The following is a 21,030-nucleotide window of genomic DNA, read 5'->3' on the forward strand; positions in this document are numbered from 1 at the left end:
ACAATGTTTTTCAACCTTTATTAATTTTGCCAATATATGTGAAAACTCACAATTTCGCATGTTAATTCACTCTGCTAAATATTTGATATCTGGAGAGTTGTAACTAATTAAAAGGTTGTGCTTCAAGATACAAAAGATAAAATTTGGGCTAATCACTGATTAAGCTAATCCCCTTCTAAACAATTTGGCCCGGATGTCAATAAACGTCTTAACCACAAATATCACATAAAATAACAACACAACTCGGGTTTAGATCTAAAAGGTTTATTTCATCAAAGTTTCAGGTGTCAGTTATCTGTTATGGCGTGAGAATTCCAATACACAAAGAAATGAAAGACGTCCGAAGGAAAAAAAGGTCTCCGCACTAATCTGACTTCACTAGTGACCGTTCTGACTAAATAACACAACTCCAGACACCCAGGTCATCCGACTCAGTATCACAGCACAGGTCAAAGGTCAATCACTCAATGACTTGACCTTGATGTAAAGGTCATAGGTCATACAAAACAACACAAAGGACAGGTTAAGGAATGATTGCGCAAGTGACCTGTTCTAGTTCAAAAAATGTGGTAAGACAAGCTGTAGGTCAATCACAACATGCATATTTAACAGAGTTTAAATTCAACATCGTCAGAAACGCCCTAGGAAGCAGAGGAATCCACACCAACTACCCAGGCCTTTGTAACTCACTTTGGTCTAGTGTTATTGGTACAGCTATAAGTTGTTCAACTTGACAATATTTATACCTTTGGCAATTGAATAGTGAATGTTCATAAGACAAAAGACCCACGTTTAATTATACATCTGGTAATATAATTTTCTGTGTATCCCCATGATAAAAATCTCTACACCACCATTTACGGGATGTCCTAATCGAGTCCTTATAGTAATAATGCAGAAAATAACAAAAAATCCTACTTTCATAACGGACTTGTATAGAAGTCTAATCAGAACTCTCCCAGACTTTCAGGCAAGATGACTTATTTTGCACAAAAGTTTTCAATTAAAAATATCAACAGCAAAAAAAAAATTAAGAAAAAAAGAAACAAAAACAATTAAAACAATAGCTTTCCTGATTTCTTTCTTTTCAATTTAATGAAAAATGTATTGCTTGGTTATATATTATTATTATTATTATGCCTAAATATTGGTACGGAGTTATTGGCCTTGACATACATAAGAGGTACCATATCTTGGAATGTAGCTCGTCCACTTTCTGTTGCGTATACTTGATGTATGCCTAGGTCTCTATATCATCTAGGACAGAAGGTATGAGCAAAGATGAATAGCAACACAAATACATAAACAATTCACAACATATGCATTCTTGTGTTATATATATATGGTAATGCAAATATCCACAGGAGCATTTGACTAAATCTTCACATACACATCGAACAGTATAAACATTTTACTGCAAATATCCATGTGAAAAGTTGAAGGCAAATCTTCTCGTGGATATCCACTGCAAATATCGACCTTAACATTTCACTGCAAATATCCCAAAAAGAGCATCTCAGTGCAATCTCAACCAAATATGTTTAACAAATAAATGTTAACCTTGAAAAATATATCACGATAAATGCATTTAAAAATCTCTACCTAACAAACCAGATCCCCATTTGACAAAACAAACTTGCAATGACAAGTGTCAATATGGTTCTGCAAACGACGCAAGAAGCAAGATTCCTGGGTGAAACGGGGACCAGACCATTTTTTTTTTATATATTTTTCCTCTACATCTGTACAAAATTTACGCTAGGTTTCTCTACGTGCAAAATTTTCATTAAGCGATTTTAACACAACTAAAAAAAAAAGAAATTGCAGAAAATCAACAAAGGTCGAATATTAAACATTACATTATCAAAGACATCCTGCAAGGAAAGATAACTCTAATACTGCAATGAACACAACTCTAGGTCGACCTGTTCCAGGTGTTTATTGTTCCCATTATAAAATGTTATGACTGTCTAACCACACTCCTAATCAGTTGCCCTACAACCTTTGCTAAATCTGCAGTACATAAAACAATAAGTAGAAATTAATTTAAAAAACGGTATTAAAATCTTTCGATATAAAAACAAAAGGACAGCTTTGGTTTCCGTTATTCTGCCCGTGGCTTCCGGCAAATATATTTCCTTTACATAATCAGATCTTATAAATTCTTTTCAGACAACCCCTAAAATTAGCTTAACACAATCAAAAGGGTATAACGCCGTTTTATTTTGATTCATTTTGATAAATTATTGCAACATATTCCCAGGTATTCAGACCTTTTGCTTCTATAAATGCAAATTCACACTACAAACACTGGAAACATGGGAAATTCAGATGTTTTACCTATAGAGGCATGAATGAATATATTGTGTCCTTTCTTGAAATAATTTTCATAATGTATAACAATGTAGTATATGTAAAATGAATCGGAGTAGAAGTAATAAAAACAAGTTTTAAAATCATATGGTTTCACTTAAGTCGACGCCACAAACTGTCCAGCACAGGGACCAAACACCCATACAAAAACACCTACACGACAACACATACGGGCACATACATATCTCCTAGATCCAATTCAAGCCTCAGGTTATCGTCGGCCTATTTCAGTGCAAATATTGTTATTTGTTTCACTATAAACCAAATCAAACAGAATCTGTCATCTTTATTCCTTACATCCTGTGATATTATGGCAATATGATAATATTAATGTACAAAGATAGTTACATCGTTTTGTCCATCTCGATCTTCTTCATGTCACAAACTGATACAAAATTTTCTATTAAAAGATTTTGCTTTCACCAATTGCGGCGGGCCTTCCTGACGGAGATCACGTCACCACCAAGCCCAACAGTACATATCTACAATCACTTCTCATGAGATGTTGTTGCCGATACCAGACCGAATCTACATCATTTTATATAAACACATTCCATTAAATTGAAAATTCTTTATACAATTGAAAAAATCTAAGTTTGTCTTTTTGTTAATAATAGGTTTCCCGTTCCACAAATCCGCCTGGGCTTCGCCTGATGATGGTCTTTCTGCTTTCATCATAAATAAAGATGGCCAAACTGAATGGCATAGCGGGGAACCACCAAGTCCACCTGAAAAAGATAAAAAGAAATATGTCAGAAAACCAATAGCCACCGTGTTCCCCGGGAGCCAACCCTATTTAAGGCGGTCTCATCCTTTTTATGAGGCCAACAAAAGTTGATAACTTGGTTCTCAGGCCTGCATGCATTTCATTTTAGGGCACCGCATTGCCGATTTTATCGTGAAAGTAATAAAAAAAAATGTGAATGCGCCAGCTGCCGTCTTTAAAAAAATCCGGAAAATTTGTCCTCATGTCATTTTTACTCGTTAAGTCACCCAAGTCCCGAAAACCTTTGAATAAAGATAGGGTTGATGTACAGGCAAGCGTTAAAATGATTATGACTTATTAGTTTTGTGTGCTTGCCTCCTTGTGATAGCGCAGAACTGATGCTGACGATAAAATGTCAAAGGGCAAATACTGTCATTAAACAACCCTTGCTGAATGTATTTTGAAACTTTAATACGTACCGAAGATTTTGCATACGGAGACCCTGATCAAGACCTGGGCAATATGTAAGGAATGCAGCCAGTGCTGTCTCAAAGAACAGCCCAAATGTAAGATGGTGATTTCTGTGGAAAACGAAAACAGTTAATTAGAAAACATCAAGTCAACACTTCAGCCCAATCCATAAGCAAATTGAACAACAATGATTATAACAATTTAGGGTATCCCAAGTATTTGTTGCTGTTTGCTGGTAAAATTCATATTCACCCAGATTTAGTTTCATCTTCACATTTTATTACTGTGCATATAATGTCGTTAATACTTGCACAATTTGGGAATCATTTGTGCACAATTACAGATTTCGGATTTCAGGTCCAGCATCAAACAGATTAGATGAGGTATAGTGAACAAATAAGTTCAATTAAAAGATGTTTATCCCTTCACCACTGTGGACCACCATGAACTCATCCAGATAAATGTATGGTAGAGACTACTAAAGTTACATAGGGGTGAAAGGGTTAGATAATCCAATAAAGTCTTACTTCATTCCCTGTTGGAACAGAGAAAGCCTCCTTGTTTTACAGATGATGAGATCGGCCCACTGGACCACCACAATGGACACGAAGAAAGCGGTGTGACAGGTGTACTCCAGAGTCTTCCGCTGGTCGTAGGTCTACAGAAAATACATCGGTTTCAGGTTACAACTTCGTCCAAGTATACGAATATTAACACTGCTTTTTCAAGAATAATTTCTCAGTATTCAAATTAAACTCAAAACAAAAATTATGATAATACCATTTGTGGTCAATATTTTAGCAGAAATAAAACAATTATTACACAGGTTGTTTAGTATAGTATTTAGATGAATTTCTGATATTCCCTTCCTATGGTGTGATATATTGGACAAAATATTTTAAGTGTTCTGAGCAAACATATCCCGAAATAATCCACGGAAATGTATAATTAATAATACATGTAAAGTATCGGATAACATTTTGTTTCACTCGATTAAAAACGGATACAAAGAACTTAAACTTCAGTTTAAATTGGTCATTAGTAAATTAACGGCCCTGGGAAGTTACTTGAAAACTATACATGGTACAGAGTGATTAGAGAGAAATTGATCGATGTGAACGGAAAACGTTTTCTTGATAGTTAACTTAGGCTTCAGAAAATGGGCCTCCCATACAGTTTGTTCTGGGTTACAATTTTGTTTTGATCTCTGTAGCTGTGATGCTATGACCTACCCATTCCGTAGGAATCCTGATAGTTAACTTAGGCTTCAGAAAATGGGCCTCCCATACAGTTTATTCTGGGTTACAATTTTGTTTTGATCTGTGTAGCTGTGATGCTATGACCTACCCATTCCTGTCCATAGGAATCCTGCAAATCATTGACAGCCTGGGCGTCCCACTGTTCACGTATACCCAGAAGCTTGCTGATCCAGAAACCATTCTCACTATGGATGACAAAGTAGACAAAGAATCCGGCAGAGGCCTGGATCATACCAATCTGTCCATAGGCCATACTGATCAATCTGTGAAAGGAAGGTAAGCCAAAAAATATAGCAAAACTCAAGGATCAATCCAAAATGCAAAATAAATCAAAGATCATTTAAATTTAACTTTCTTTCTTAGTCCATTCCAAATAACGCCTTTGTATCACTTCCAAACAGATTTTTAAAGCCTTATTTTTTTTTCATTTTCCTTTATTTTGTAAAACATTTTATGATTTTGACCATTTACAATCACCCCAGTGTGAGCCAACACAGAAATCAGCCAACTGCTTATCAAAATAAAAAGGAACTAACGTTCTACAATTTGAGGTGAAATACCATGAGAATCCTGATTATACACATGAGAATACTGATTATACACATGAGAATACTGATTATACATATGAGCTCCCGAATCTACCTTACCTTTCATTGACTAGTTTATCCTTAACAGGATCACGGGGCTGTCTCTTCATGATGTCACTCTCGGGTCCTTCATAGGCCAGTGAGATAGCGGGTACCATGTCAGTTCCCAGGTCAATACACAGGATGGTGATGGTTCCGAGGGGCAGAGGGATATCGAGGAGGATGAAGAACAGGAAGGGGCTGATCTCGGGGATGTTAGATGTAAGGGTGTAGGCAATAGACTTCTTCAGATTGTCAAAGATCAGACGGCCTGCAAACAAAACACACAATTATTTTAAAGAAACATTAAATTCCATTTTCACTCAAAGTTTGAAAAATATCCAGCACGGCTATCAAAATCACCTCTTTCAAGAGAATATGTAAAGGTTTTCTCTTGTACATTTTTCTGCATCTCTTTTTAACCTATCAAATGCAAAACATTTGTTTTTAAGAATAATTAACTGAGGACTGAAAAACATGGAGGTTTTATCGATATAATATCTATGCAGACTTACCCTCTTCTACTCCTGTAACAATGGACGCAAAGTTGTCATCCAACAAGATCATGTCAGCAGCCTGTTTGCTCACGTCACTTCCAGCAATGCCCATAGCAACACCTACACAACACAAATCAATAACAAACTAAATACCCATAGCAACACCTACATAACACAATTCAATAAACTATACATTACAGTATTTTGTATAGATTAAAATGTAAAAAATATCCCAGGTGTATTGATGCATGCAATATTTGCTCTGCAGGAAGGATATTGATTTCTTTGACAGGCAGCTCTGATTCAGTCTGAGGTAAATACTTCTTAAAAAATGTTTCAACATTTACTGTTTGATTTTTTCTTTGAAAGAGGTTTACTGCATTGGTTTTGCCAATGTTTATCCAATTCATATTCAAAATGTTGACGAGTTCCTAACGCTGCACATCCCTATTAGACTACAGAACTTACCGATATCAGCCTTTTTGAGAGCGGGAGAATCATTGACACCATCACCAGTGACCGCCACGATCTGTCCCTGCCTTTGGCAACCCTCCACAATAATCAGCTTCTGTTGTGGTGAAGTTCTGGCAAACACAATCTCAGGATGGTCTCGGAGGATTTCATCAATCTGGGCTGGGGTCATGTCCCTGAGGTCAGCTCCGTGGATGACAGCTGCGCGAGCATCTCTGGGGTCAACATCCTCAACGCTGATTCCACGCTCAGCTGCGATGTCCTCTACAGTCTTGCTGCCGTCGGAGATGATACCGACACCCTTAGCGATAGCCTTGGCTGTGATAGGATGATCACCAGTAACCATGATAACCTGTAAATATAAACAGGTGTCCACTCTTAATCTCTCATACAAGTGTTTTTGTTACCTAAATTTTACAACTGCCTGTTCCTTAAATGAATTAGGAAAATGTAGCAATAATATCACTGCATACAAACCATAGCTAGAGCAATGTTCGATCAAGGTTGTGGATACATCAACTAATCAGATTTTAGCTGCCTTTTTAACATTTAGGAGTAGGTCAGAAACTGGTTTCAATAGCAGACTGTATCACCCTAAAATTTATCTTCTGGTTTGATGAAATCTGGTGGAAACTATAACTATTCTATAATTTACAGATACTTTAACACATTTTATCCTCTGACAATATTCAACTTATACTTGACAGTCACTAGAACTGAGGAGTGTGGGTCTGGCTTCTGTGTAAGTGTACATATTGTTCACTATTGTAGTTTCTTTGTATATTTGTTGCTTTGTTATTTGCCTTCAAGTTACTATGTAACTATAAACGAGCCATAAAAAAACTATTGAATTGAATTATAAGGAGGATTTATTTGGGGTCATCGGATACTTTATACCAAATTAAAAATTCAAAAGCTTTTGATGGCAACATTAACCAGCATCAAATCACAGTACATACCTTGATTCCAGCACTTCTGCATTTTCCAACAGCATCAGGTACAGCGGCCCTAGGGGGATCAATCATGGACAAGAGGCCGACAAAACGGAGCCCAGTCAGAGGGAAGTTTTCCTCCTCACTGTCAAAGGGGTATCCTGGCTGGAACTGGTCCGTGGGAAGGAAATGGTCACAGAAACCTGTTGGATACAAACAAAGCATTAATTATAAGATCTTTCCATCTCCTGGAAATTGTGTTATATGTCATGTAATCGGGGAAAATCCTGGAATTTCAGAGAGGTGGGACATTTTCAGCAATTTTAAGTCAATTTCAAAGTTAATTAAGAGGAGTCATTTATGTAAAATTTTAAAAATATTGGAACATGGAGGGGTCAATGGCCCCCTCCAGGATTATCCCTGTGTAATCTGTATAATATATAAAGATTTGTGAAACCTGGATATCTAAGCAATTATGACAAAATATTCTCCAAATGAGATCCAAGGGAATATGTTGCATATCTGTATTAGTTTTTCATGCCCAGCAACTTTATGTATGGTTATGGGGATCTTAACTGTTTCCAAGCTGTGACTCAGAAATTAGGTCCCTAGGGTCGTGACCACGACAGACACCACGGTATGGCATTAGCTCACCTTGGTCCTTCAGACTAAGTGAGCTAACAAATATACAATCGGAAGTCCCATAAAGACAAGACTATTGGATTCCCAAACTACTGTGTGTACGAACGGTCACAGTGAATTCAATACAAAAACAAACTCTGCACCAATTCTATGACATTTAAGCCAAAAAAATAAACCCATCAAACTGAATCATTTTTTTAACAATTTTCTGTCCTCCTTTTCCGTTAAGTGTTCTTACCTAAGACACGTTCTCCAAGACCTCCCAACTCCATGTAAGCAGCATTGAAGGCAGTCCTGAAGTTGTCATCCAATGCGATATCCTTGCCATTGAACAAGACAGTTGAGCATCGGTCCAGAATCCTTTCAGGAGCTCCCTTCATCACCAACAAGTAGCGAGGATCATCAGGGATCTCTGTCTCGTGAACAGACACCTACACAAATTGAATGACATGTTCAGTGATGTACAACTTTACACAAGAATATCACCATTTTGTTAAGGGTAAAAGGGTTAAAATTGTAAAGATTTTTTTTTTATTAATTCTTTTGAAAGAATTTCTGTCCAAGTTAACTAGAGTGAATATTTAAGTTTCATTTTCAGATTGTTGATAATTTTACTTTTCCATTGGTTTAACAGGTCAGAAATGTAAGCACATCAAATCTGTACTGACCTGGTATTTGTTGGAGGAGTTGAAGGGGATTTCACAGATTTTCTTGTTCCTGTGACGGAAGCCAGTCACATCGCCAATAGACAGTTCCACACACTTGAGCAGGGCAGACTCGGAGGCATCTCCGTTACACTCTCTGTAAACAATCCAAGTTGTTAAATACATGAATTTAAATTGCAATGAGACCAAATTTACATTAAGGTTAGGTATGCAAACCTTTTTTTCTCTTTAGATAAAGCCATAATCTATCAGGAAGACGTTCAGGTATTATAACCAATTTGACAAATGACCTTGAATACATGTCAAGGTCATTTTTGTTTTAATAATGCAACATTCTGTTGGCAACATACCAATCAAATATACTAAATTAAAAAAAAAGGGTTCTAATAGGAAAATTAAATTTCTTGATATACTTGTACCACTGTAACCTTGAAAGATAATCAGGAAAGACAGCCGCTCAAAATCAAAAACATTTCGCCTACAACACATGAATGTGTTTTATTCAGGTATCCTTACCTCTTCAAGACGGGTACATTTTCTTGGCCAGATTTGAACTCAGCCCTGTTACACAACATAGAGACACGGGCCAGAGACATCCAGGTCTCATCACCAGCGCCGTAGGTGGCATCTGTAGTAACAAAAGTTTACCTTCAAACATTGATACATATTTATATATATATATTTATCTGTTAAGATAACATTGTCTATCCGTTAGATATACAAATGCTCGATTCAATAGTTGGAATTTACTATCACTTGAGATTTCATGTGCTTCAAGTGTAGAAACGTTAACACGTTTTTAATGTTGCAGTAATTGAAGAAACAATGCCAGAAAAATCCTTTTGAGGTTGAGCGGGGGGCACTCAAAGGCCCCCTCCAATAACACCAATGGGACTGCTTTAGCCTCAATTTTGGCCCCAATAACTAGACAGTAATTTCTGATATTGTTAGCAATATCACAAAGGAAGTTAAACTTCACCGATTTTCATCAGTTCTCAATGTTACTCAGAAAAAGTGCAGGAAAAGTTATTGGATTTCTTACATCTTTTAACTAACCCCAACCTGGGAAAACGATAAGACCTTTAAATGAAAACCCCCTATATTCTCATTTACAGGTAAAAATGTGAAATTAAAGATTTGATATTTACAATTTACACAACAAATATATATATTAAATCACACATCAAATATATGCACACTTAAATAAACGTACATCTGTTAGCACAGGGATTTGTTACCAGATGGGTTTAAACATGTGCCCTCCAAAGAGAAAATATTGGGATATATTCTAGAAATTTTATTGAAATATTGAACGACAATGCAATTTTTGAAGGTCATCTTCTCACGAGTTAATGGTTTTGCATTAATAGTCGCAGAAACGAACAGGTACAATTCATTTTCTGTACATGGCCTTTTTCCCAAACTAACTGGCAAAATCCCTGTGCAAGAATCACATATTATAAAACAATAGGGGAACAGGTGTGGTGCTCCATTATGTGTTAGCTCCAGCTCAACTCGTGTAATACTTCACTCTTCACAACTGTTGTAGTTTAGCACATTAGCAATCGTGTATAATCACACTACATATAGTACAGCAGGGATCAATCAAAGTCATGTAAATAATCACTCATTTCTGGTGTCCAAAATGCTCCTACTAATTAATTGTTACACTATCTATAAATCTGCTATTATCAACAATAAAAAAACACAAATTAATTTGTTACAAATCTTCACTATTTTGAATTTCGTGGAATGAATTTTCCCCCTAGTTTTTTGAAATGTAGATCTAGATTGATCCCTGCTGCAGGAGACAAACCGTGCTTTTCAAACCTAGTCAAATTAAATTTAGTTCAAAACAACTGTTCAATCAATACACTCAGTGTGGTGCTATCTGTTAGGTGCTGATTGCTATGGTGTATACCTTTATTCTTGATAGAAGACACTATTGATTAAGAAAACATACAACAATGTCTAAAATATGTGTAAACAAATCAGGTATGCAGTATCAACAGAAGTGGCTATTTTGTATTTAACTTTAGAAAGAAATGCGAAACACTTTATTTGAAAAAGATCCCAAAACAACATGTTCAAATGCTTCTAAAACAGAGTACATATTATGAGGAGTAAAATCCAATTATTTGGCACTCACAAGACTCAAATGTCTTGACCTGCATGATCTTTCTAGTTTGAATTACAAAAGTAGAATACCTAGACAACCATTTTATTTTGTTCCCACCAAACAGCATCTGTACATTCTTTACATAAAACCTCATTATCTCCCCTATATCCAATCACTTGGTCATGTAACAAAATTTCAGAAATTTAAATTGAATTTCAAAGTTTCAATCTACAAACTGTTACGTCATGGCATGATCAATTTTACCAAAAGCTAATTCGTTCTCTTTATATTAATCTATAAATCCTGTCACAGATCAATCCTTGAGGTTGAAATTGAATCAATCACTGTTAACTTATATTTCTTTCATAGGTTGTATAACATTGTCTTTAGGGCAGGCAACATTTCCACTATAAAACAGTGGTGGTTCTTTTCTACCAATATCACTTAACCCTCATGAAACATTTCCAGTTTATTTTCAAAACCTTTTAACCATATGATTTTTAATAATTCACATCATCTAAGACATCAGATAGAATAGCTTGCTATGAGACCTTTAAAGTGAAAAACACTACTCACTTGACTGATCGTCACTTGTGTCAGCCTCAACAATGTGTCCGTCGAACCACATGTGGGCGACTGTCATTCTGTTTTGGGTGAGTGTTCCAGTTTTATCAGAGCAGATGGTGGAAGTAGATCCAAGGGTCTCGACAGCCTCAAGATTCTTCACAAGACAGTTCTTAAGGGCCATACGTTTGGCAGTCAGAGTCAAGCACACCTGATGGAGAACAAGATACCAAACTCACAATTTGCACAAAAAATTATGTATGCTGCACTGATTTGCTGGAAAACGTTCAAACATAGGCAATTTTCTATAGATGGAAGTCTTGTTAAATAGAAATTGACAAATTCAGTAGCAAATTGGTAATTTGCAATTATAAAATGATGAAAGCAAATTAGATTATTCATACATTTACAATTGTAAGAGATATAGCTGTCAGTGGGTTTTTTCTATTAGTTTTACAGCCAAATACAGCCTGTTTCACCCAGCCAAATACAGACTGTTTCACCCAGCCAAATACAGACTGTTTCACCCAGCTTAATACAGACTGTTTCACCCAGCCAAATACAGACTGTTTCACCCAGCTTAGTTTCACCCAGCTTAATACAGACTGTTTCACCCAGCTTAATACAGCCTGTTTCACCCAGCTTAATACAGACTGTTTCACCCAGCTTAATACAGCCTGTTTCACCCAGCTTAATACTGCCTTATTTTCCAAAAATGACCAAAAAGAGGAATATTTTCCAAATTTCAAAAACATTCTGCTATACTGTTGTACAATTCAGGTAATAAAACCCCTGGCTGTGGTAGGAGACTTACTGTAACAGTAGCGAGGAGACCTTCGGGCACATTAGCTACAATGATACCGATCAAGAAAATGACAGCATCAAGCCAGAAGTATCCGAGGATGAAAGCAATGATGAAGAAGGAGACGCCGAGGAACACAGCGACACCGGTGATGAGGTGGATGAAATGGCCAATTTCCTTTGCAATGGGAGTCTCTCCAACCTCGAGACCTGAGGCAAGATTGGCAATACGTCCCATCACAGTTTTATCTCCGGTCTTCACAACAATGCCACGACATATACCTATACAAAGAAAATCATTATAAACTTTATAAATCTGACTTGTACAGGGAAAATCGTGGAAATTGAGAGCAGTGGACCGTTTCAGCAATTTTTAGTCAATATCAAAATTATAAGCAAATTGTAACATGGAGGGGTCAATTTCTGGTTTGAGGGATCAATGGGCTAGGCCCCCTTAAGGATTATCAGTGTTTTTATAATGAAATTAAAACAAGATGCACAGCCAAAACAACTATGGCTTCCAGACTTCAATCAACTGGCCCAGGTCAATCATATTTGCAGCATATCAGGCCATTAGCCAGCCACCTGTCCAGACAAGCAGTTTTCTGAAAGGGACCTATTTTGACAGGCAACTTTCCTCTCTATAACCTTACTATTGTACATCAATTTTGACAGGCAAATTGGTCAAATTAGTGATTATATCAACATTTTGGACAGGGACATTTGATATCCTGGCTAAAAGGCTGAGGCAAATGCATATTTCACTGTTCAAAGTTAAATTCCTACATATTTCGGAACTCTTCATAATTAGAAAGGATAAACTCACCTTCAACAGCATTTGTGGAAAAGAAAGCAAGATTTCTTGTTTCAAGTGGGTTTTCATTGGTGAAGTCAGCTGAGCGGGAACATGGTTCAGATTCTCCAGTCAGGGAAGAGTTATCAACCTTGAAAACAACAAAACCAATGTAATAATTTTCTTATGTTACATACATTGAGGAAAAGCAGAACTAAATACAATTAACAGACCACAGATAACTAGAAACTGCACATCTAAGTTACCTTAAACATTTCAAGCTTCGACATAATTGGGATGTCTAAATTATATCATGTGCAAATTTTGAATATGCATTTTAAGGTTTATATTTCCTCAGATAAACATTAAATAGTAATTTTTGCATAAGTTCTGTTTAAAAACAAAGCACACTTAAAATTTTGTATATAGACCAATTTTGTTTTTAAGTTTTATCAAGAAAGTTTAGGAAGTGAGAACATGAAGGTTCAAAAAGTACACTATATGACTCAAAGAAAATCATGTTGAAACTAGCACATCAACCACACTCAGACATTACAACATTAGATAGAAAATACCTTAAATCCTTGTGCGGATATAACACGGACATCTGCTGGCACACGATCCCCAAACTTCACGTCAATGACATCACCCACCACAAGATTTTCGGCTTTGGTGTCAATTTTCACTCCACTTCGTGTCACCAGGGCAAACTGTAAATTAAGAATAATAATTATTAAGCAATAGTCAAGTAACCAAAACATTATCATTAATTTCCCACTGAGCGCAAGATCTATTTCAAAATTTAGTCACGTGGAACACATGTAATATCATTTCATTGTCAAGGCAAGGGAGATAAGTTGGTCAAATGTTTTGATTTAATGACTGTTTTAAAGCTTAATTCCTGTAACAACAGGGGTCGACACTAACACTAGTACCCTAGTCCTGGACTAGTGTTCCATATTACAGACGATTACTTTTGATGTGTCATGCTGTAGATATTTCCTTATCAGGAAATCGTGGCCTCGTTACATCGACAAAGGACTAGTAAATAATCTATTCAACTAGTCCTGTGGACTACCAAGCAAAAAAAGTGTCTAACCCTGAATAACATACCTGAGGGACCATGCTCTTGAAGGAATCCATGATCTTGGAACTCTTGGCTTCTTGGTAGTATGAGAAACATCCAGTAACAACGACGACACCGGTCAACACAATTCCAAGGTACAACTGTAACAGGTTAGAATTAATTAAGTACAACAGAACCAGTTTGTACACAAATGATAACATTGACTAAGCTAGAAAATATCTGTAAGAAATGTCCCCAATCTCATTCTAATTAGTGTCAGTATTTGACAAGTTTAAATTTTAGTGATTGGTTACAGTGACCTTAATCAAATACTGTTATCAAAAGAAAAATTCCAATTTAACAATTCTTCGACAGCTCTGAAATAAAAAAATTCGCATTTGGTCCTGCCAGTGTTCATCTTTTTATATTCCAACTGTTGAATTTAGCTGGAGCCTAAAAATACTTAATGCAAGAATAACAGCCTGTCATTTTATTCTGTAAGTTTTAAAGGGTTTCAACCCTTCTCAATATTACCAGTTTCATAGTTAGAAATGACTATAAAAGGACTTGCACCTTGTTGACCGACAGAAGTTACTTACGTTATCACCTGGAGGGTCGTCATACTGACTGGCTTGGATGGAGTACGCGATGAAACAGAGGATGGCTCCAATCCACAGAAGCATGGAGAAACCGCCGAACAACTGTTTACAAAACTTGACCCATTCAGGTGTAGTAGGGGGTGGTGTCAGCTCATTGGGGCCATCTCTGGCCAAAACCATAGCAGCTCTCTCAGTGGTCAAACCCTAAAAACAGAGAACCTGAGGTTAACAATTTGTTAACACATGATTATCATGAAATTCCAGCCTAAAACCTGTTTTTACCGAAAGAGACAGAATTTATTTTGAATTACTGTTTGTAGTTTATTCTGAGAAATACAGGGCAACATAACTTACATTGTTTGGATCAGAGCCAAGCCTTTCATACAGCTCTTCAATTGGGATCTTGTGCTCGTCCATTTCAAGCTCCTGTTTGAGCTCATCCAAGTTCTCCTTCTTCCTCTTTTTCTTGCTTTTCTTGACATCTTCCCCACCTGGTGTGATAGCTACTCGGTAGCTGTCAGCCCGAGGCTGTAAAACAGAAATAACAAACATTACACATCAATACCAACTGAACAATTGTTTAACATTTAATAAATTCACATCAGAAAATAATGGCACTCTGTTCATAGCATTACAGGACCCATCTGTTGGTGACACAGTGGTGTGGCCCCAGACTTACAAAGGTAGCTGATTACATGGTTAATAAAGGCCCCCATCTGTTGGTGACACAGTGGTGTGGCCCCAGACTTACAAAGGTAGCTGATTACATGGTTAATAAAGGCCCCCATCTGCTGGTGACACAGTGGTGTGGCCCCAGACTGACATAGGTAGCTGATTACATGGTTAATAAAGCCCCACATCTGTTGGTGACACAGTGGTGTGGCCCCAGACTTGCATAGGTAGCTGATTACATGGTTAATAAAGCCCCACATCTGTTGGTGACACAGTGGTGTGGCCCCAGACTTACAAAGGTAGCTCCTTACATGGTTAATAACGGCCCACATCTGTTGGTGACCCAGTGGTGTGGCCCCAGACTTACATAGGTAGCCGATTACATGGTTGATAAAGGCCCACATCTGTTGGTGACACAGTGGTGTGGCCCCAGACTTGCATAGGTAGCTGATTACAGGGTTAATAAAAGCCCACATCTGTTGGTGACACAGTGGTGTGACCCCAGACTTACATAGGTAGCTGATTACATGGTTAATAATGGCCCACATCTGTTGGTGACACAGTGGTGTGGCCCCAGACTTACAGAGGTAGCTGATTACAGGGTTAATAAAGGCCCACATATGCTGGTGACACAGTGGTGTGGCCCCAGACTTACAGAGGTAGCTGATTACAGGGTTAATAAAGGCCCACATCTGGTGGTGACACAGGTGTGGCCCCAGACTTACATAGGTAGCTGATTGCAGGGTTAATAAAGGCCCCCATCTGTTGGTGACACAGTGGTGTGGCCCCAGACTTATATAGGTAGCTGATTACATGGTTAATAAAGGCCCCCATCTGCTGGTGACACAGTGGTGTGGCCCCAGACATACATAGGTAGCTGATTACATGGTTAATAAAGCCCCACATCTGTTGGTGACACAGTGGTGTGGCCCCAGACTTACAGAGGTAGCTGATTCCATGGTTAATAAAGGCCCACATCTGTTGGGGACACAGTGGTGTGGACCCAGACTTACATAGGTAGCTGATTACAGGGTTAATAAAGGCCCACATCAGTGACATAAAGTCTGCTGTCAAGTTACCAATAGTGTCTAAGGCAAGTTAGCAAGATCTGTCTATAGACTTATGTTCTTGGTCACAACTTGGGACACAATTGAGACTCCACCCTATGCCGGTATATGCTGGATATCGACCGACTTAACATAATCAAGATACCAGTATTGGACTTGGGATCTGTCCCAACACTAAGAGACTTAGTCCCTGGGGCTGGGTCATAGATGGAACTGATTCAAATGACTTTTTTTAACAAGATCAAAATAGGTTGAGTTATTTACCAAATGTCTAAATGATGTGATAAATATAAAAAAAATAGAAAGAAGAGCCAATACCTAGTGTAACCTGTAAAACATTCATCATAACACCTATGAGTGTTTGCCCTTGTTTATATAATAACACATTGCTCAATGAAAATAGTAAAGGTATCATAAAATAGATTCAATCACAACAGGATTGTAATTGAATCTATTTTATGATGTTCTCACTTTTACCCAATCCCCTGCATACTTTCGGGTATCCCGACAAGGAGCCAAGGACCCGATTATTCCACTATTAAGAAAACCACCGTGTTGGCTCTACCCTTGCCTTGTTTTAACGTTTTAAGTAGATGCACACCCAGTATAAATAGAATTTTCAAAAGTTATATAAGAGTTATTTTGTTGTTATTTCAAATTGTTTGCAATAACTTAACAATACACTTTGATTATTTAGTAATATTTTTTTATTCAATGGCTTTTCAGCCAAATGATACATGATTTTCATAAGGAAAATGACATGAGAATTTAGCTTTAGTTTGTTAATACTTTCATCCTATTAAAAGGAAAACCATTATAGCATGAGCCAAGAGTTGAGAATAAAAACATCCAGTCTGGCAAGTATTTGGCGACTGCTCGAGATCGGGCTCCAATTGTTGTAAATGTATTATAAAAAAAAGTATTGTTATAACACCAATTAATGATAGTTAACCGATATTTTTTTTCTAAATTCCAGCTTTAGCAGGTTGGGGAAAACCACAACTTGGAGTATGGATTTGTTACCAAAAATAACACAAATCGCTTAACAGTAACTTTTGCAAGATGTTATTAAAACTCGCATTAATTTACGACTAGGTAAATAATATTTTGCTAAAAGATGTTTACCGAAAGTGTTGGCTACTTAGAAACTTGATGTAACTTTACCAGAAGTATTGCATCTATTTTTGGTACTTTCCCACATGCAAATAAAGTTTATTTTTGCATTTGTATTTCGTTTCATGACTGAATAAATGCGACTTGGACAAATAATTTGAAAAAGTTGTGATTTAAGTGATTTTGGCTATTTTTAGTAACAAATCAATACCCCTATTGGCGTTTAATAGACGAGTTTGCATATTATACGCAAGTTAGTGGTTTTCCCCGACCTGTTAAGAGCTATACAGTAGGATTTTTCTCATTTTTGGGGGGCAAATCTTTAAAATAAGCTGAAAACAAAAAGGCTAGAACTTTGAGTGATTTTTATTTGATTACATCACAGCCTGGCTCATATTGTGAAGTTACGCACCCAAGCTTTTGGACATATCAGGTTATCATTTTTTGTTCATACTTCTGACCAAATAATAAATAATTTCAATAATATGCATGAAATGCATGAATATAGTGAAACTAGATTCTATTATGCAAAGCTATATATTGTATCTATGATAAGTACTGAAGGTTGCTACATGTTCATATCATAAATGTCGGATAACTAGTTTTTGTTTGTTTCAAAATTCAAAAGCTTTTAAACATCTAAGCATTAAAATTCCTTGTTTACAAAAGCTCTAGATCTATTTTAAAATTTTACTGAAAATATTGTTTTCTCATAATTTTAGGCTGCAAATCATTTACAAGATTGTGTCCTTCAGTTTATTTCTTCAGTTACATAACATTTTGTGAAAATCACCAAGAAAACCTTCCAGATGGACTTCAATACTTTTCATGTACAAAAGTATATTATGTTATTTAGATAATAGTGCTCTATTTGAAAATTTTACTGAAACTCATCATTTTTAGGTTGCAGAGCATCTCTCAAGATTGTCCTTCAGTTTGTTTCTGCGTTTACATAAAAAATCACAAAAAAATAAATATGATGGACTTTGATATTTTTTCTGTGAACGAGGTCTATAATGTAATAGATAATAGAGGTATGCAACAAAGATGGGAAAGTTTAAAGTTTTGTCGGATGATATTCAGTTACCTATCCAAATGCAGTAAACTGTCATGCCTGTGCTCGGTACCGAATGCACTATCAATCAGAGCCGACAGGTAACAATGTCTACCCTCAATTCATTGTAAGAATATTTCAACAGATGAAATACATATACCCCCCCCCCAAAAAAAAAACCCAACCCCAGTCTATTTTACATTGAAAACAAATGAACAGTTGCAATTGAATACGAAAATAAGGCTCAGATGACGAAGACAGCTTCACGCTTCGTTGAGTGAAGAGGCCATCGGCATTTTCCCAAGCTTTCCTTGCGACCTCTAGCTGTGACCTCTGTATGAATTCATGTGCAAAAGCCGAATAAACAACTACCATGAAATTATCTAGTCATATGCATTCGTTTGAAATCGAAATAAATGCAGCACAATAACTAGGTACTTAATGTTTAACTTTTAAATAGCCGATTACAGATTCGCATGCGGAAACTCTGACCGGCTGATCGATGAATATTCATGAGGTCACCTAGTGTCGTCTTTCCAAAGATTTTCTGTATGTATACCTCCTATCAAATTTCAACATTGCCAGATCTTTCGATAATTATCTTCTTCATATTCAACACAACAAAACCTAAAATAAGACACAGGAATCATGCAAAAAGCGCAGGAAAGATATTTTTCCACCGACAGAGACGGCTATGCCATTCCATGCCCTACACAAGTCTACATAATCACATAATAACAACGTTTACTCCAACAATTCTGCCAAATTATTGAAACATAATATTAATAGTAACATCATTACAAAATTGAGTTGAAAATTACTTCAGTTATCAATGCATATTTCCAAAATTCTCTTAAACATACCTGTTGTGAAGCTTTCACCTTGGACGACGCCATCTCTCTTCTGTCGGTCACTGAAAGAGGGCTCTGTAGTCGACCAATCAAACGTATTCTTGTAAATTACGTCACACTAAAATAAGGAATGTGTTATTCATTAAAAAAACACCCGTTTAATTTTTGAAAACGTAGGTCTGCATTCCTATACATTCATAGCAAGCACAGATAAAGTTGTAAAATGAAATTTTCTTCGTGTAGATATTTAAGCAGCTCTTCATATTTCGCAATAAAGTCACGTGACGTGAAAATGGCGACGACCCTAAGGCACCGCCCAACCTCATATATAGGAAGCGCCGTGAATGTCACCTTGTGTTTTTAATAAGCATGAGTTATGAGTGACTAGGTTGTAAAGTGCAATTAGTGCAAGTGAGACACAATAAGATTACCTTAAGGCATGTGGAAATTTGCATGCACAAGGAAATATAACTGTGTCAATATAATTCGATCAATACCCCGACATCATACGATTCGTGCATGTGTAGAAAATAAAAGCTTTTGATGTGACCAGACTTCGTTTATTTTTGCTACTTACAGTTGTTGGATCTTGAAGTTAAATGGCGTGCTTTACAGATACTCTACATATAGGTCTATCTGTCTATTTAGCAATTAACTAATTTCGCAATGTATGTATTTAGCCGACATGCATATTTCGTAATTTATTTCTTGACGCTATAACAGTATATGCTGCTATGTGTAATATATAATGTATCTATTTGTTCACGTACTGAGTTGAAGAATTTTCCGGATAAGCGTCAAAACACTTTTTGTTCATGTAGACAACCTAGAAAACAACAAACGTATCTCGGAAATATAAATTCATCTAATTAAGGATATGCATAACAGAAAAATAACTGGGATGGAATATTATTGTATTCATTACTGAGGATATTAGCCTCTTAAACTGAATTTCATGTATGTGCTTCCAATATTAAACTGCGCTAATTATGAAACGTACATATATAAATAGTTTAAAAAAGTGTGTAATTTTATTAGGTTAGGTCGATACAGGGAAATGCAGGCCTTTTAAAAATCCTTGGACAGTATATATTAAACTCAAGGAGACTGTGATCGCTGTTATATATATAGACCCAATAAATATTCAGCCATTTACTTTTGACCTTGCAATTTATTGGACCCACGACTGTTATATTTTACTCCATCTACTTTACCTGGAGGCATGTCAGAAGACTGGAAGAGCCCACGGCGACAGACATTATATCACATGTATATGCACTGGTTGTCACCTAGTGCTGAAGGCACACAATCGGCTGTTGTCGTAAGGGCTTCACAGACGGAGAACCCTTTGTTATAAACTTACACACATTTATTTTCTTCATCTATCTCAGAGACTTTTAAAACCAGTAAATATACTGTATAAGTGCTAATCTACATCTTACTTTTACTTTATTTTCTTAATTTAGCTCAGAGACGTATACAACCTTTTTATACGTCTCTGTTTTCTCAGTTGGTAAGTATGGCCCTTTAATGTATGTATAGGCCTTTTATTAGTGCTAATATACACCGTATTATTTTTGGCAATTTATTTATTGCATTATGGACTGTTAGAAGACCTCCTTTTGTCATTATCTCTCATCTTTATACGTAAATCTGTTGTCAGGTGGTTTTGAAAATTGCGTGTGTACC

The 21,030-nt window shown here is 36.6% G+C and overlaps 1 protein-coding gene across 1 annotated transcript; it reads right to left on the reverse strand.

Moving 5' to 3' along the window:
• Positions 1-248: 248 nt before the first annotated feature.
• Positions 249-19,455, reverse strand: LOC110459295 (sodium/potassium-transporting ATPase subunit alpha-like). Its single transcript, XM_021511478.1, has 19 exons — positions 19,354-19,455; positions 14,939-15,112; positions 14,585-14,788; positions 14,033-14,146; positions 13,495-13,629; positions 12,953-13,070; positions 12,140-12,408; positions 11,338-11,536; positions 9,159-9,270; positions 8,646-8,778; positions 8,216-8,408; positions 7,363-7,538; positions 6,401-6,755; positions 5,951-6,052; positions 5,457-5,706; positions 4,898-5,072; positions 4,078-4,208; positions 3,559-3,660; positions 249-3,101 (listed from the first exon to the last, which is right to left on the reverse strand). Exons 1-19 carry the CDS (start codon positions 19,384-19,386, stop codon positions 2,981-2,983), a joined length of 3,096 nt encoding a protein of 1,031 aa, XP_021367153.1. The 5' UTR covers positions 19,387-19,455; the 3' UTR covers positions 249-2,980.
• Between the last annotated feature and the right edge of the window lie 1,575 nt (positions 19,456-21,030).

The sequence above is a fragment of the Mizuhopecten yessoensis genome, unplaced genomic scaffold, assembly GCF_002113885.1.
Source record: "Mizuhopecten yessoensis strain PY_sf001 unplaced genomic scaffold, ASM211388v2 scaffold10007, whole genome shotgun sequence".
Lineage (NCBI taxonomy): Eukaryota > Metazoa > Mollusca > Bivalvia > Pectinida > Pectinidae > Mizuhopecten > Mizuhopecten yessoensis.

Coding starts and splice junctions, on each gene's coding strand:
- LOC110459295 (XM_021511478.1), bottom strand. CDS start 19,386: ATGGCGTCGTCCAAGGTGAAAGCTTCACAACAG. Junction 11,537..12,139: donor GTCTCCTCGCTACTGTTACA/GTAAGTCTCCTA, acceptor GTTCTCCATCAG/GTGTGCTTGACTCTGACTGC. Junction 4,209..4,897: donor ATTCCTATGGACAGGAATGG/GTAGGTCATAGC, acceptor TATTTTCTGTAG/ACCTACGACCAGCGGAAGAC.